Below are 18,532 nucleotides of genomic sequence, written 5' to 3'. Positions count from 1 at the left end.
TTTGCATGAATCCATGATGTGAAGCAATGGCATGTTTCAATCATCATATTCATTATTCGTCATTACAAAAATAAAAAAAAAATGTTGGCATGACTACAAGGTGATTTTATTTGTCCTTTTTTTTCTAGATAATGTTCCAAGCTTATGGAGATAAACAAGGCCCTTTGCACGGTATGCTCATCAATACACCGTATGTCACCAAGGACCTGCTGCAGTCCAAGCGCTTCCAGGCACAGACTCTAGGCACCACCTATGTCTATGACTTTCCAGAAATGTTTAGACAGGTACTATATTAAAAAACGTACTTTTTCAGTGTTTGGTTGATTACTACATAAAAGATGGTTCATGTTTTGCAACTTCTTTTGTTTCTCCCAGGCTCTGAAAAAGCTCTGGCACTCCAGTCAGGAACATGCCTATTTACCCAAATGCCCTCTTCCATCTGAGCTGCTCACCTTTACTGAGCTGGTTCTGGATGCTCAGGATCAGCTGGTGCAGATGAACCGACTGCCAGGGGGCAATGAGGTCAGTGTTATACACTCCATATATACGTGTACACCTTTATGAATATTTGTAAGGGTTTTACTATACTTTTACTTTATCTGCCTTTCTTGCATTTTTTTTTTAAAATGTGTAATTCCCATTTCACTCTGTAGGTGTCTCTCTGTTTCTTTGGCTGTCATTGAGTTCTTTTAATTGTCACTTTAAACTGTTTTGTTTGTAAAGCTCAATGTGTCAGTAGAAGCTTTACTTATGAAATATGGTTTATATGTAATACCTTTATGTAAAATGAAACTTTGCATAACATATTAAAACTTCATACATGATCTTGTCCCCAGGTTACCGTTTCATAAAAGAGCATTTCAATTACGTAGTTATTCATAATGTCCATTAATCTTGCTGAATTTCCTCTGTTTGCATACCTCAGATCGGGATGGTAGCATGGCGAATGACACTGCGCACCCCAGAGTATCCAGCAGGACGTGAGATCATAGTCATAAGCAATGATATCACACACAAAATAGGCTCATTTGGACCCCAGGAAGACATGCTATTCCTGCGAGCTTCAGAGATGGCTCGAGAGAGCGGCATCCCTCGCATCTACATTGCAGCCAACAGCGGAGCACGCATTGGCCTGGCGGAGGAAATCAGACACATGTTCCACGTGGCATGGCAAGATCCAGCTGATCCTTACAAGGTCAGCCAACTGAGTCTCAGACACTTTCCCTGACTGCTTTCCTCATGCAGGAGTTTGAAAGATTTCAATCCAACAGCTGATGTTTAAAACTGACTGTTTTAAGAAATTATCTGCTTGTAGATTTTTAAGTTTTATTTTTAATTCATTAGCTGAGCTTCTATATGTGCAGCCTGTTGCTTGTTTGTTTCTATGTGCTGTACATGCATGATACTTTTTTCTACTTTGAACCAATTATTACTTTCTTGTGCTCCTCTTTACAATAAATGTTCTTGCCATTTGTAATAAAGTTATAATTGCTCTGTCTCCTGCAGGGTTTCAAGTACCTCTATCTCACGCCTCAGGATTACAAGAAGGTCTCAGCTCTGAACTCTGTACATTGTGAACATGTAGAAGATGAGGGAGAATCCAGGTAAAAAAAATGTTTTTTTTATTATTACACATTACAGTTTTAATTCACTTGCCTTAGAGCAATATGGTTAAATGTAAGTCAATGCATAATCAAGCAGCAGATGTCAAGCAGAAAGCTTAGGGGGTCATTTCAGGTTTTGGGTGAATAGAATATGTATGCTGTCATGCAGGTACAAGATTACTGACATTATTGGAAAAGATGAAGGTCTGGGTGTGGAGAATCTGAGAGGATCTGGAATGATTGCTGGAGAATCTTCTCTAGCTTATGAGGAGATTATCACCATGAATCTGGTAAGATTAATTGCAAACAAAAGCATGTCACAGCATGGAGTTTTGCTCTTTATCCTTCGGCTATGATTTTTCAAAGACTTGCTTCTTACAAAGAGTAGATTAAGTCAAGTTTTGTTTCTTTGCACATATTTAGGCATTAAGACACTTTCTTTGTCTACAGGTAACATGTCGAGCAATCGGCATCGGGGCCTATCTGGTGAGACTTGGACAGCGAACCATCCAGGTGGACAACTCTCACATCATCCTTACTGGAGCTGGGGCCCTCAACAAGGTGTGATGATTATTATAGAAAGTTGTGTTGCGGTACTGTATAAAGGTAGTTTTTGTCTACTGTGTTAGTAGTAACACAGGATGAGCACAGAATGAGCGGTCTCTAAAGTCACAAATAATAAATCTGCATTGTAATGAGAACTTCTCCAGAATTATTCATCTTTTTGGGTATCAAAGTTTATGCAATTGAAATACAAAAGACAAATAGATGTGTGAGTGAAGCAAGCGTTCTTAGTTTCTTCATTTTTTTTAATGAAAATAAAGAAAACTGTAGATTGTGTGAAAGATGTAAATGAGAAGCAAATAATGTGCACATCTGAATGTGTGTCAAAGCCAGAAAATGAGAAAAGTCTACTGTGATTTTTGTTGCTTGTTCCAACTCGCTGATCAGGCAATTTTAAGGCGCTCTCTTTTTCCCCTTGTTCTGTTCTACAAGGATTCCCTTTCCGATACCAGCCTCAAGCCTGCCTGCCACTCAAAGTGAAATAATTGAAAGTGAACCATGAAGTTGTATTTGCATAGAAATAGAGTGACGTGCCAGAGGCTGCAGAGTAGGACACCCATATCATTTGTTTTTAATCAAAATGAAAAGTTTTGCTGATGCAGATTGTTTTTCTTGCATACAGTTGATTGGTGCGTGCGTGCGTGTGCATGTGTGTGCCTGCATGCTTCACAACGTCCTCCTGTCTTGCTTTCCATTCTCTGTCCTTGTCAATGCATTAAGATGACTCCATTTCAAATTAGATGACAGATTGCAACACGGGAACCCCTGCAAATGGCCCAATAATGGTGCACCTATTTCCTGGAAGCTCTGTTGTATTTAGATGGCTTCGCTGTTGAGCTCCATTTAGGCATGGAGTAATATTTATGCACTAATGTCCACAATGCTGAGGTTTTATATTGCAGTGAATAAATATTGTTTACATTTATTTTTGTTATTAAAAAAGTACTATAAAAAGTCTTTTCCTAGCAGCGCAGGAGAGAAGCAAGGAATCTTTTTCTGCTCATCTATCATGTGGTTTACTGGCTATTAACTGAAAATAAGGAGCGGCAGGCGGCCACCCAGAGATCATCATTTCATTAGCTGCTGGAAATCGTTCATATTTTCATGGGGACTGGATAGTAACTACTGGCACAAATACCCCAGTGAGCTGTTACTACCAGTTGGCCCCTCGTTTTCCTTCCTCCCTCCTCTGTTCTTCCTCCAGTATCTCCTCCTCCTCTCCCTGCCATGGAATCTTAATGAAGCCGACAATGGCCAGAGGCACAGGGGTTTGGTGTATGTCAAGGTGACTGTAATGTTTCTTGGGGCTGCTGCCTCTCCTGACAGCTTTAGGAGAGTGTCCTAGATTTGTAGCCAGATACATAACCATTAATGGTAATAAAGAAAGTAAATGATGGCTAAAAAGGTGAGAGCTGAGGGTAGGGATTGAGCTCCACTCTGATTTTTATGGAACCATGTCAGCGCCCAGCCACCTGTTCTTTGCTGCTTATGAAAATAGGGTGGGCTGGGAGTGAGATTTTATGGCTTCAGGTTAGCAAAATAGCCCTGCAAAGATAAAAGGAAGTTTGGTGCCTTCCAACTTAACCTTGCAAGTCTGCATTACAGCTTTTGAATGGATGATAGCACAAAATAAAAATAGTTGCATGATAACTAAGTGAATATAAATTTAGATTGCTGTATTGATGGTGGAGGAGCATGCTTTTTTTTTTTTTTTTTTTAACATCCTGAGGTGGAAAATCCTCCTGGTTCCCCCCTCCACTGCTGTTACGATAGGGATTTATGACTGTTTTCATCTGTGCAGAAGTGTCAAGTGGCACGTTCTGATCTCTGTGAGATCAGTTCTATAGTTGTGATTAAACAACTTTTGGATTTGTTTTGGGTTTTTTTGTTTGTTTTTGTTTTGTCAGTTTAAAACCAGAAGTACAATTTTAGGAAGGAATTCACATGTTGTTCATATGTGCAAAGGGGAAGTGTGAACATTTGAGAAAAAGCTGCATGAGTCACTCTTGCTTGAAAAACCAAACCAAATATAATCAAATAAAACTTGGCCTGGAATTTAACAGTTAAAAATGTTACTGTATTAACAAATATCCTGGATATAAAATCTGTACATGTGTCTGTTTTCTGTGTTAGGTGCTGGGAAAAGAAGTGTACACGTCAAACAACCAGCTTGGTGGAGTTCAGATCATGCACAACAACGGTGTGACACACTGCACTGTTTGCGATGACTTTGAGGGAGTCTTTATTCTGTTGCAGTGGCTCTCCTACATGCCCATGGTAACATTTAATTATGAAATTCAACCCTCCAAATGTAAAAAGCTACTGTGTTTGATGTTATTTGTAAAATAATGACACTTTTTTTCTGTCCAGTGTAAATCTAGCCCTGTGCCCATTGTCCACGCCAAAGATCCCATAGATCGGCCAGTGGAGTTTGTGCCTACCATGGCTCCTTATGACCCGCGCTGGATATTGGCAGGGCGTCCCAGCCAGAGTGAGTGCTTTGTATTGGCAATCACAGAAATTCAGCTGCCTGTTTTTGAATGCACTTTGTGATATACAAAAATATCTTGCTTGATGTGAAGCAATTGGATGAGGAAGATTATTATACAGAGTGCTGATAGTTGCTTGAGTCAATAAGCATTGCTCTCTTTTTACCATCAAGTTAGATTAGGTACAGTTAAAAATAATTAGGATTATTTCTTGAATCCCATTGAAAAGAATATAAATAATTGATATATAAGTCCAAAGGGCCTTTTTGGAGAGGAAAAAAGATAAATACATATAAAAAAAAACCTGTGAATCATTATTTATTTGAATACAAATTACAAGTTTTTCCACATTTTTTTTTTTCTTGATAGACTTCCTTTCAGTAATGACCAAATCTTGTAATTTATTTTCTTACTCGTGTTAGGTTCTTCTCTTCCATACACTAAAGTCATGGGCTACGTTAGCCTGCGTCATCACGTTCAAATGTCAAACCCCTTAAAACCTTACTCAAAATTACACTTCTATGGTCACAACATTTTCAGATTAGTGTAATTCTGAGAGCACTGCAGACTGAGACCTGCATAGCAGTGTAAATGTTACCTGACCTGACAAACTATTATTAAAGTAAGCAACAACTAAATTAGGATATAAGCAATCCATATATATCCTAATATATAGTTATTATCTTACTGGAAGTTTCAGAGCATTTTGTGACACACTGTTGCTTTGTTGCATGGGTCCGTAGAGTGACTGCTTGTTATGAGCAATTATCTAAAGGAACTATATCATTAATTTATGGCTTGTTTACATAAATCAATTTGCTTGTTTGTGTCGCAAGCTTTAACAACACCAGCTCAGCTGGGGTTCACTATAGAATACAAAGGTTCTGGTAAAAAGAGATCACATTATTGTACACAGACAGCATATATTCCATAGAATTAGCAGTCTGATGTGCAGTCATTCTCCACGTCAGCATGTAATGGTGAGAACTTGTATTGATTAACTTGTATTCTGCTTTTCTTTTCTTAATATCCTCATGACATCTTAATATGTCATAAGTAAATTAGTGATAGCAACAGCATAAGTCCTGTGTCAAGTGCTGCCTCCTGCACACCTCAGACAGCTCCTCCCTACATCTCCTTTCTTTCCATCCAGATTGCAGCCAACTTGTGGTGTTGATGCGTGGAAACAATTTAAGACTCTGAATGAGCGAAAAGCGTGAAAATTGCACAAGATGATGTAATACAGGCACAAGTCATTAAAATGTAAATGAGAATATGCATAAAATATTTTGTGAGCATCCCATGCAAACATCATAATCAGTGGGTATCCTTATTTGGATTAAGATGGATAGTTGGAATGTTGCTGTGCGCATCGCCCTGCTCTGCTCCATTTGTGCGATGTCCTACAAAGAGTGCCATTACATAGATATTATATAGCATTTAAGCTCAAACTATGAAGATCATAATCATCCATAATGCTTTCTCAGCTGTTATTAAAAGTTGTTTTATTTAAAGTAAATATAAAGATGTATTATTTCCTCCTGATTTCCCAAGAGTTAAAGGTTAAAATAATTCATTAGGAAGGAGAGGCCATTAAGGAACCAAGAAAGGAACAGTGAAGCTTCAACATCCTGCTGTTAAAGGCAGGATCAGAACCAAAATTGATGCAGTGTGTTTTACACCGAGGGTCAAGACTGAGCTGGTTCCATATCGGTTTAATTACATTTTGGGATGGCAAAGAGATCGGGGGACCTTGTGGGAAGCCGGTCCACATCTCTGGTAGTGATGAGTGGCGAGGCTTAATTGAGTGGTAACCTCTGAGGCTCGGGCATGTTTTTCAGGGTGTGCAGGCAGTGAAAAAGCTGAGCAAGCCTGCTTATACAGTCATCCATCATAGTTGCTGCCAAGATTACGGATGTTGAAAGAAAAAAAAAGAACCGAGGCTGAGACCGTATTCAGAAGAAAGTCAGGGACTGGCAGAGGAAGAAAGATTTGCTTCTGTTGCCTTTGTGTTTGTATTTACAAGAATCAAACAATTCTTTGGCCCATCTCTGTCTTAATGTGTTTCATTCTCACTGTCTGAAGCTCCAAAGGGTTCCTGGCAGAGTGGTTTCTTTGACCTCGGCTCTTTCATGGAAATCATGCAACCATGGGCTCAGAGTGTGGTTGTAGGCCGAGCCAGGTAAAATGTTACAAATAACACTTTGAAACAGGCGACATATTGACAGAAACATGATACAACAAATTTCAGAACTTCCCAAAATGTCATAAAAACATGTTCTGCGGTAGATTTTAGTACTGAATGACCTCTTTTTACAGACTTGGTGGGATACCTACTGGAGTGGTTGCTGTGGAAACCAGGTCAGTGGAGCTGTCAATCCCAGCTGACCCTGCTAATTTGGACTCTGAGGCGAAAGTAAGAGCAGCTCAGTGTGAACAGGCAAACAAAAACATTCTTGAACATCAAAGTATCATTGCTGATTTTCTGATTTGTGATTTTAGATAATCCAGCAGGCGGGACAGGTGTGGTTCCCTGATTCTGCTTTCAAAACAGCCCAGGCCATTAAGGACCTAAACCGAGAGGGCTTACCTCTTATAGTATTTGCCAACTGGAGGGGCTTTTCTGGAGGAATGAAAGGTACAACTTTTTTTCTCACTAATCTGTCAATATTAAAATGAACCCAATATTTGTATCATACGAAAATATTCTTTTTAGATATGTATGACCAAGTGCTGAAGTTTGGAGCCTACATTGTGGATGGGCTGAGGGAGTACCAGCAACCAGTCCTGGTTTATATTCCCCCACAGGCTGAACTGAGAGGAGGTTCATGGGTGGTCATAGATCCCACCATTAACCCCCGTCACATGGAGATGTATGCTGACAAGGACAGCCGGTGAGTTGGAAAGAAAAACGGACCTCTAAATTAAATTGGTATTATTCCAGCTTTGTTGACTGGAATATTCTGTGTTCAGAGGTGGTGTGTTGGAGCCTGAAGGAACAGTGGAGATCAAGTTTAGAAAGAAGGACCTGGTGAAGACCATGAGAAGAGTAGATCCAGTCTACATGAGCCTGGCTGAAAAATTGGGTGAGTCCTGCCCTTCAATTCTAATTATAGCTCTTTAGAGTTGTCTTTGTCTTCTGCAGCTTTGTCCTCATTTCAGTAGTCCCATCACTGTCCTCCTTTATGTGGTGTTGATTGTGTCATCTTCACTGCGTTCCCCCAAGAGACGTGTCAATCACAGTCTGCTCAGATCAATCATCAGCTCTCCTGTGCACACTATCGATTTCCTGTTTGCTCCAATGCTGCATTGGTGCTTTGGGCAAAAACCGGTGCAAGAGAGGTGTACTGTGGAGGTCTGGAGAGCCTGCAGATTGGAATTGACAGAAATCAGCATGGGGTCCAGGGTGAACAAAACACTGGGACAAAGTTAACTCTCAGCTGCATTCTTTTGGAGAACTTGGGTTTATAGTGATGGATGTAGGATAGAAAGAAAGATGAACATGTTGTAGGAATGCTGTATAAAGAAATTGTTTCTTTTGTCTTTGTATGTAACTATGTAATTTCTTCGTCATGCATTTCCCTTGTAATGAAGGCAACTATGACAGCGACATTCAGTTTTATGATAAAATAAGGTATTTGTTTAAAACTCCAACAGGAACCCCAGAGCTTAGCCCCCCTGACCGAAAAGAGCTTGAGACCAAGCTTAAGGAGCGGGAGGAGTTCCTGCTACCTATCTACCATCAGGTGGCTGTGCAGTTTGCAGATCTCCACGACACTCCAGGTCGTATGCAGGAGAAGGGCGTCATCACGGTGAGGAACAGTCGAGTCTTGGATAACACCACCTACACGGACCCTGGTTATGTATTGCTTCAATATAAATGTGCAGTATGTGAATAACCTGAAAAGCCCATAGGGCAGTATCAGTCAAGCTGCTCCTCCACCTGCTTAGTGAGTAATGTTTGGTCTCAGCAGGCTGCAAGACTTGTCCTCATAATTATCTTCTGATGACCCTGGTCAATCACCTTAGCAACTACAGAGCGGCCTCAGGCAGACCCCATCTCATTCTGCACCTTCACAGCCTCATCTTTCACACACACATGTACACTTTGCTCACATGACCAGAAGGATGTTTTATAGATAGATGGCAGTGTTTTGTTTTGTTTTTTTTTCCTTCACACAGTATGGACCAAAGAAGATTATCTGTTCTGAACTTTTTGTTCATCTCAAATACACCAGTATAGAAATCTGTAGTAGTTGCTTCTAAACACATTGTTCTTCACATGTTTACATGTTTCCATTTAAATCCAAAACATTGGCATTTGACAATGTTTAAAGCTACAAGAGGTATGTAACATTTATAACGCAATCGGCTCGCCTTTTACCTCTTTCAGGATATCCTGGAATGGCAAACCTCCCGTCAGTTCTTCTACTGGCGTCTGCGGCGTCTGCTGCTGGAGGACACAGTAAAGAGGAAGATCCAAGCAGCAAACAGTGAGCTGACAGATGGCCAGATCCAAGCAATGCTCCGCCGCTGGTTTGTTGAGGCCGAGGGGGCTGTTAAGGTAAAAACCCGCTGCACTACCTTAGATTTTGTTCTGGAGTTTCTCAGTATCACAAACCATCCATGAAAAGTGACATGCAGAAAGCTCAAATGTCAAAACATCAGTTGTATCATTTAGTTAAGCATTTCATTTACGGAAGATTTCCTTGACAACCAAAGAGCTCACAGGATTACAAAGAAGTTAACAATTAATTGTGCTGTTAGCATATACGTATACATAGTATATGTTTTGAATTTATTTGACTTTCTTTGTCGAATATTGTTTCCAAATTTTTTCAGATTTTATGTAGTGCAGGTTCAGATACGGTGTGTGAAGTACTTATGAGCTGAAATGACTGCTTTGGCTGTAACTTTAACTTACACAGTATTTGATTAGTTTCAGATGGGCTAATACTTTTTATTTTAAGGTTTTATTTAAAAAAATGAGTCACTTCTCACCAGCCAGTGCAGATTTATCTACCTGCAAGCTGACCAGGCTGTTTTGTGTTGTCCATCTATGTCGTTCAGTTGCTTCTCGTGAATCTCTCATTCTGTGAATACACTCCAACTCTTATCGTCTTGGATTGCATCTTGAGACAGATGTCCTTGATGCTATCCAGCATCAGTGAGCTTGGTTGAGCAGCACATGAACCAGCTGTCCACCAGCTGTAGCTCTTGCAGGATGAGAGAGTCAGTGGAGAGGCAAGTGAATCACTTCCAGGTCAGCCACAGCAGTGACCTAATCAGCCTGCAGGTAGGGAAGCACCACATGAGACTGGCCTGGGATCACTGGTTTGCAGCAAATAAAAGCTAGAATACTCAAAAAGAAATAGGCATCCGTTGAAGAAAGATAAATGTGGTTCCTTTATGGTCCATTCTTGGGTTTAGAGGACCAGCCCTTGGGGTGACATGAGCTAGTTCAGCGTTTCAGATCTCCTTAACTCATACATTACCCCAATCAGGACGGGCTCTCTTAAGCCACAATTAATCACAGCCCTGGCACGTGCAGATACGAGAGCAACACACTGTTTCTTAATTAAAAGCAAACAGATTAAAAATGATTAATAAGGGCATTAAATGTTCTTGTGGACCTCAAGCAGGATTCTTAAAAAAAAGAAAAGAAAAAAAAAAAAAAGCAGAAGCCCATTAAACCCCTCTACCCCCAAATCTTTGCTAAGCCCTCAAGCTTGGCTTTGTTTGGGATCAGAAATGCCAGCACTCATGAATACTAATTTTCCTGTCAGGTCCACTCAACAAGACGTCAAGCCCTCATATTATTTAAGACTATATATGTGTTTGAGCTACTGTCTTGTTTTTATCTATACTATCAGATCAAAATCCTTATAATATATTTAAAGGCTTTATTTATAAATCCTTAAAATTGTGTTCACTTAGAATGAGCCTCAGTTTTTTATTTTTAACAAACAAAGTCTGTGTTTGTTTTCTTTTTGTGGTGTGTGGTTTTTTTTAAACAAACCCTACCCTGGTTAGGCATATCTATGGGATAAGAACGAAGACGTGGTTGTATGGCTTGAGAAGCAACTAGCCGAAGAAGAGGGTGCCAGATCTGTCATCGATGAGAACATCAAGTACATCCATCGAGATCACCTGCTCAAGCAGATCCGCAGGTATGGATTTTACAAACCACTTTTTAACTGCCCTAATGGGACAAACATGGTAATTTTTTTTTTTTAACCCTGTCTACTTCCAGCCTTGTTCAAGCTAACCCAGAGGTTGCTATGGATTCGATAGTGCACATGACCCAGCACATCTCACCCACACAGCGCGCTGAGGTGGTGCGAATCTTGTCCACAATGGAGACGTCAGCCTCCTCTTAAAGGGAGCCGGGTTTCTCGTGACTCTATGGCTGCACCACAGCTCAGGCCAAAACCAGAGCCAAAGGAGACTGGCTCAGACAGCTGCGCCTCTTTCTGGGACCTGGGCTGCAAACAGAGACTGGAGGAGCCAACATGAAGGCTCTTGGTGTCTGCCAGGTTACTGATGAATCGTTGACAATGATTCTTCCTAAGCAAGAGTTTAGATTTTTTTGTCATTAGTTAAAACCTTTTCTACTTTGCCTTACATATGTGCTATTGCTTTCTCAAATCCATTTGTTTTGTTTTAAAGTGCTTTTTTTTATGACTGTAAAAATAATCTAGTAACTAATATTTAAGATTTTGGAGGTTACATTGTTGCTTAAAAGGGTGTTCATCATCGGCTTTCATCCTTTTAAACTGGATTTCATAGAATAATATATTAAGACTACTACAAGTCCTGATGAAATGCACCTTGGTTTGTGACATACGCTTGTAAAGATTTACAAGTGTTTTGAAGACCAAATCAACAATGACAACACATTGCTCTGTGGCGTTTAGCCAGAAAGGGGGTTTTATTCCCTAAGAAGCACTTAGTTACTGAACAAAGAAGGGGAATGCTATAACAGATTTGGACAGGGAAGCTCAGTGGGGAGCCGGGACAAGGTCCCTTTTAGACCCCGACTGTTTCACAGTTACCCTGCAGTGAGCAGTGGGCAGCTCACCTCACAACAAAACCACAGCTGTCCCTTCTGTTCTCACCCACACATGCTGCTTTACAGACACTTTAGTGCTTACTGTTCCCTCACATTGCACCTAGAGTCAAACCTCAACAAACTGCAGCTGGTTTACTAACAATGGATGCGCACAAAAGTGACAAGAACAGTACCGCACACGGAGTGGAGAAGAACTTGGATAAGAATTGATAACAATCGTATTTAGAAAAAATCTGGTCATCTTTGACAGTTTGTGTTGTTTATAGAAGCATCATAATGACTTTAGATATTTAACCAAAGAAAGATAATAATTTAATACAGTTAGCCCAATCAGTAAATGTCTGTTAAATATCAAAGGCGACTGTTCACTGTTAGATAATGGTCTCATCTTAACTGTGCTCCACAGAAATGTTTATATTTATAGTTTGTCATGTCTATGGATTGTTTGTGATTGTTGATATTAATTCTTGAAAACACTGTTTAAGTCATGTTGTCTACTTGAACTTGTTACTAAAGGCAAGCAAACTATGGAAAATGTCACATTAATAGAGGAGTACATATTTGCACAAGTTGCACCATATTGTTGAATCCTTTAGGTGATCATGTTATTTGTTTTGTTGACATCCCAGTGGCTTCGTGGTCAGCACTGTGCCTTTAACGTGCCCGCTGACATGCTGACCAGTTGCTTTATGATGAGTTGGTTGTTCCTTCGAAAATGAGAAAGTGTTGAACTCTAAATGTGTCTGCAGATTTAATAAAGCTTACAAACTTGGCTCAAAGTGTGTTTTTGGCAAAGCTTTTTAATCTCTGAGTTCTACTAAAGATAACTTTTTTTTCTTTTTTTTAAACTCAAGTTTCTAAGAATTAGCTCTAATTTAATTTGTCAATTATTTTAATATATTGATGATTCATGTGACAGATAATAACTTCACAGGAAGCCTCATTAATTTCAGCAGTCAGAACAAAGTGTCACTCTAGAGAGACATTTTCTGATTACATGAAAATGATAGTCTTCCCATTCCTCAATCCACAGATTATTAAAGTGACATTTTCTTTCTGGGTTTTAAACTTCAACAGTATTAAAGAGGATGAAGTAGATCAAACAAATATTAAGAGATCTATCTACATCCATTTTTTTTTTCTTTCTGATTCTTTCATATCATCCCCTTGGCTCTGTCAACTCTATTACCATCCTACCAACAAATATGTAAGACAAATTGAGTTGCATGCACCCAATACCCACCACAATTATAGAAGGCCCAATAAGAAAATGAGTCATTTGGAAGTATAATTGGAAATGTGCCTTGCTTGGTCTCTCTGGTCTCCCAGAGGGTTTTGCTCATTTGTGGTGGCATGCTAGGCTGGCTAATTCTGCTTTTAATCACTGACAAACTGCAGAATCAGGTTCCCTTTCACTCACTGGAGTGGAGGGAAGGCGCCGGTAAAAACTTGAAGGAAAGTGCTTCATTTTCTCTCCATAGTTGACCATATGAGCCTGGCATGCAGATATTTTTTGTTTGTTTTTTTATTTGAGGGAAAGGCTTTTTGTGTACATTAGCAATCACTTTAAATGTGTTACATGTGAAATGGCTGCAGCTACCATGTCAGAATGACTGCTAGTTTCAGGCAAAACTTTTAACAAAAAGATGGAACAGTAAGAAATCTTAATGGAAAAAAAGGGGGAGAAAATCTGTGCCTGTGATGAGGCTGAAATAGAGGTGTTAATATAACATGGAGGGGAGACGCAATCTTGCATCTGAGGCAGCCATAATTCCACATTCATGTGTCTCAATGACTTGACAGCACTTGAGAGACAAAGCCTGTGACCCAGTTGCAGGATTCCAATTAGCAGGGTGTATGCAACAGTTGAGATGAAAAGAGAACAGGGTCTTTACAGAGCCCCAGGGCTGTCTGATTACTGCCTGAAAACATGAGTCTTTTGCCTGTGACAAAGAGTGAAGCGACACAGAGGGAGTGCCAGGCCTCAGATGCTCTTCTTCTCTACAGGCTGTGGATTTTGAAGTGCTCATCTCATCTCTGCCTGCCTGCCAGGCCTTTTACATTTCAGCTATAATTCAAGTGCATAGCAGCAGCCCAGTCATACCCAGATACTTTTCAGATGTGTGCAATGAGTTCAGTAACTGATAAATTTTGCCAGTTTAGGGTGGAAGTAGGTGCTATCTGGGTTAAAAGCCTATATATATGTGTATATATATATATATATATATATATATATATATATATATATATATATATATATATATATATATATATGTATGTATGTATGTATGTATATGTGTGAGAGTGTGTACAATCTATGTATAGCAGGAAGGTTCAAGCCTTGGCTGGGGCAAGGTTTGAAGAGTGATCTTTCTGTGGAGTTTGCATGTTCTCCCTGAATCTACATGGGTTCTCTCCAGGTACTCCGGCTTCCTCCCACCGTTCATACACATGCATGTTAGGTTAACAGATCACTCTAAATTCTCTTGAGGAATGAATGTGAGTGTGAATGGTTGTTTGTCTCTCTGTGATGGACTGACAACCTGCCCAGGGTGTAGCCTGCCTCTTGTTTGGTGATTGCTGGGATATGCTTCAGCTTAATTAGACTAAGTAGCATTGGAAATGTATGAATGAAATACATACATATATATAGTACACATAAATTCAGTTTATATATATATATATATATATATATATATATATATATATATATATATATATATATATATATATATATATATATATATATATATACATATATATATATATATATATATATATATATATATACATGTAACTGAATTTGTTAAGGAGGTAAATTGTATTAATGAGATGCTTCCTTTGTGCAGTAAAAGCTGTGAATTTTCTTTTTTATTTTCCTAAATCAATTAGTTGTTTCTTGCAGCTTAAACCAAAAAGTTTTTAAGTGCAAATTCACAAACCAATAAATAAAAGGGGGAAAAAAAGTGAGTAGCCTGTTACAAACAACATCCCCCCCCACCCCTCCACAGCTTCAACCGATTAAAGGATTGTAATCTGAAGAATAAAGGAAGGCTTGAGCTCACTGATCTTTCTTGCGTCTTTTAACGGATTATATTCTGAATATTATATTCTGACTAATCATCATTATAAAAGGCTGAAGAACTAAGGTAAAATCATTGTATAATAAATAAATGTCATGAGTTTGTCATGATGACAAATGAGAGATGATTAATAAAGTTACAAAATCCTGGAGGTCCTGTAGAACAATCATCAAGAATATAAATTAGATAGAATAAACCAAAATGCTTATTGTAAAACAATTAAACGAAAATAAATAAATGAAAATAACAAAAAAATCCAAATTCAATTTAAACCAGACTAGAAATATCTGATTAATGAAACTAAAAAATACAAATATCTTTAGTTTATATGTTAATTCATTGGACTGCGAGGAATTGTCTTGGGTTGACTTCAAACAGCTTAAAACAGCTGATGTAATAACAAATATACATTTATAGCATAAAAAGTTTTACATTAAAATAAAAAAAGAAACTTCTTAACAGCATTTAGGTAAATTTAAAAAATGCACTCCAATATATGATGAGAACATATTTGTGGGAAAATGTATGTAAGCTGCTAGAATTTATCATAAACAAAAGATGGTTATATTAAAAAGAATTCACACAATGAAGCATAAGGATTTTTTGTTAAGTTTAGTGGTTTAGTACACAGAACTGCCTGAATGTAGGTGTTTTTGAGTGAAACTTTATTTGTTATTAAGTACTTATTGACTGAACAGTAATATAATAAAATTAAAAACTTGGTACGGATCACATTTTTAAATAAATAATGAATTGTGCAGAGGAGGCTCTCCCTGGGGGCAAAAAAGCAGCCTGTCACCCAGATACAAGGGTCAAAGATTACAACACCCTGTGATCATCACCACATAATGCTCACATTTTCATTCTGCCAGAGCTTGGTAAATTTTGGTTGAACATGAGGGTGTCATGAAAAAAAGCTAATTTACAAGCAAAACCTCCTGTACACATCGGTGCAGATCGGTGCAACCAAAGACTTTATTTCCTCTCTTATTCATATATATATATATATATATATATATATATATATATATATATATAAATGTATATTTATGTGTGTGTGTATGACGTGCCTTTGTGATACTTCCTTATGCTGCAATTGTCTCCATCAACCAAGTACAGGGATTAACACAGTGATATTTGTCATAAATTTTAAAAACAGAAGAGATCCAGGTTATCCAGTACGACCTGCTCTATGCTAAAAGCTGTTGTGTATTGCAGACCAGGTGAAGCTTCTCCCTGGATCATGCAGCTCCCCCCTCTCCTTCCCTTCACACCAGCATTAACATTCATGGAGCCAGTGGAGTGTGGTGAGCCGTGTACATCGAACCAACCACGATACGCGGGATGAGGTGAGTGGAGGCGAAGGGGGTGGGTGGGGTGGGGGGGGCGTCGGTGGAGGATGGTGGTGCCTCAAATACAGTTGGTGGAAGAGGGGGAGGATTGGGGTGGGATGGTGAAGGTTGCCCAGAGTGGGACTCTGGAAAGGTCAGCAACCAAGGTGCCACGCCTTTGGTCATACATCACAATTATCACTGTGGGTCATTGCCTGCTTATAGAAATTATGAGTGCCGTGGCAGGACCACATGGCACACTGGAAGAGCAGGCAAGGCCAGGTTAGCAACTGTTACTGTGTATTGAGGTAAATGTCAGTAAATATATGGTTCAAGCCCCACTGGCAGCATGATTTCAGGGAAGGAAAAGTCAGCTTGGTGGTCTGTCACCTTGGGCCAGACTGAAATATGTCAACAGCTCTTGGGTTGATTGCAGTAGTATTTTCTACAGACATTCACCGGTCTCCCCAGGAGGAAGTCCTCTGACTTCGGTGACCCCATGAATTTTCCTTTAGCACCAATGTGAGACTGACATTCTTAACTGTTCACAAAAACTTTCTTCATACAACAACATCAAAAAAATACACTCTAGACCAGCTTCAGTACTAAATATTTGATATTAGGAAATAATAAAGATCAATTAGAGAAAAAATCTTGTCTTTTCAAGTCTTCACTTTAATACAAACTCAAATGAGGAGTGACGCATCATATGGTGTTGTTACAGATTACACCAAATTTAAACCAAGATCTGAAAGCAGTGCCTGAAAAAACTATGTATGATCTCCATTTTCGGGAGCTTGTGGAACCACCTTCCACAAGCTGCGATAATATGAGATGATTGTTGTCTGTGTGACATTATCAAGCCCCTGACATTAATGTGGAAAAACTTTGGCACTCTTGTCTTTACAATGTTCCTTCAGTTCATTATGATGTGCAGAAATTTGTTTTTGCACATTTCAGTCCAATTAACATCAGCAATTCAATTATTTTGTATATATCGGCTTACTTGGGATAATTGTCCTGTTGCCAATTCCGGCCGAGTTTTCAAGCTGTCAGACAGATGGCTGCTTGTTTGATTCTATACTGCTTAAGAAAAAGTTAAAGATTAATTTAGTGTTAATTTAGTGTTTAGGGTGTACCCTGCATTTCGTCCAAAGACTGGTGGGATAGGCTCCAGCTTCCCTGTAACCCTTAATCGGACTAAGCAGATAATGGATGAATGAATGAATAATTTTCAAGATATCCAAATCCTGTGGCTACAAAACGAGTCCAAATGATAAACTTTCTTCCACTGTGCTTGACTGTTGGTGTTGTTTAAAAGTGTTGATATTACGTATTTGACGGTATATATAAATAAAGTTGAATTGAATATTTGGTTTTCATCCAATGCATCATTGTGCATTATGGCCGAAACGACTCCACTTTGGTCCAGTGTGTTCTCCTGTTTCTTGTATTCTTGTGGTTTATTATTAAGATGTTCCTTTCCAAATCAAATCTGTGCTGCCATTTCATTCGTAGCGAGGAGGCTTGAATCATTCCAAGTAAGTCATACATTTTCATTCTTTGTCTAAATGTACTGTCAAGAGCTTTAATATTTAGCATGCAAATATATTAACTACAGGATTTCAGCTATATTTTTTATGTTTTCACAAGAATATCTGAGCAATCACTGCTTTTGAATTGAACTTGCTGTGACAGCAACTCTGTGAATAACGTCAAATGTTCTTGTCCTCTTGTGAATTTTTTTTTTCTTGCAGTTTAATGGACTTTAAATTATTTAGAAGCTGCAGCGACTAAACTAGTGGTCTCAAGAATCTGTTGAAAATTGTTGATTTATACTCAAAGAAATGCTTATAGGGCTCATGACATGCGTTGGCATCACGTTGTATTGTACATAAGGAAGAATGACAATAGATGCACGTATGTTATTGAATCCTTTTTCTTCTTCTTCAAATAATTTACACTGACAGTCAGTAGTGACTCGACATGCACTAAAATGGGCTTCTGTAACCACTGTTTGGTCTAATGTAAACAGCAAAATGATTCAGTGTGAAATATCTTGTTACTGCAATGATTCCAACATAACATTTCTAGTTCATTAACGTATTCCTGAGATGATTAAGGAAAACTAGATATGAGCATACTGTACTCAGTAAGAGAGCAAATCTAGCAAACATTGGTTCAACAGTGGTCTATTTTGGGATGTTTGTCACATTAGAAATGCATGCATTACTGACATACCACTGCGAAATGGAAAGTCAGGTCCACATGAAACTGATGGTTTACTGCTTCATGTAGGCTGTGAATTGGATGGATTTGTGACCAGTGCCCTCAGGCTTTTAAAGGACAGAGGCAGCCAGCTGGAGAGGTCATACAGCTTAAGAACATA

General features: G+C 38.9%; 1 protein-coding gene across 3 annotated transcripts in view; it reads left to right on the top strand.

Annotated features, from left to right (window-relative positions):
• Window positions 1-12,402, top strand: part of acaca (acetyl-CoA carboxylase alpha) — a gene marked incomplete at its 3' end in the record, with an annotated part of 29,703 nt that extends 17,301 nt beyond the window's left edge. For 2 of the 3 annotated variants that reach the window (XM_079247744.1, XM_079247743.1), the window contains 17 exons: window positions 129-284; window positions 376-522; window positions 926-1,195; window positions 1,507-1,604; window positions 1,774-1,894; window positions 2,055-2,165; window positions 4,302-4,445; window positions 4,539-4,659; window positions 6,743-6,839; window positions 6,977-7,073; window positions 7,160-7,295; window positions 7,374-7,551; window positions 7,631-7,743; window positions 8,315-8,469; window positions 9,051-9,221; window positions 10,691-10,827; window positions 10,911-12,402. In XM_079247744.1, the coding sequence (XP_079103870.1) occupies window positions 129-284; window positions 376-522; window positions 926-1,195; window positions 1,507-1,604; window positions 1,774-1,894; window positions 2,055-2,165; window positions 4,302-4,445; window positions 4,539-4,659; window positions 6,743-6,839; window positions 6,977-7,073; window positions 7,160-7,295; window positions 7,374-7,551; window positions 7,631-7,743; window positions 8,315-8,469; window positions 9,051-9,221; window positions 10,691-10,827; window positions 10,911-11,037 (2,379 nt within the window). The remainder of the gene's footprint in view (window positions 1-128; window positions 285-375; window positions 523-925; window positions 1,196-1,506; window positions 1,605-1,773; window positions 1,895-2,054; window positions 2,166-4,301; window positions 4,446-4,538; window positions 4,660-6,742; window positions 6,840-6,976; window positions 7,074-7,159; window positions 7,296-7,373; window positions 7,552-7,630; window positions 7,744-8,314; window positions 8,470-9,050; window positions 9,222-10,690; window positions 10,828-10,910) is intronic. The other variant, XM_079247745.1, reaches the window with a different exon arrangement.
• Between the last annotated feature and the right edge of the window lie 6,130 nt (window positions 12,403-18,532).

The sequence above is a fragment of the Telmatherina bonti genome, assembly GCF_933228915.1.
Source record: "Telmatherina bonti genome assembly, chromosome: 10".
In the NCBI taxonomy this organism is placed as follows: Eukaryota; Metazoa; Chordata; class Actinopteri; order Atheriniformes; family Telmatherinidae; genus Telmatherina; species Telmatherina bonti.
Note: the sequence above shows the minus strand (reverse complement) of the source record. Positions and strands in the feature narration are given on the sequence as shown.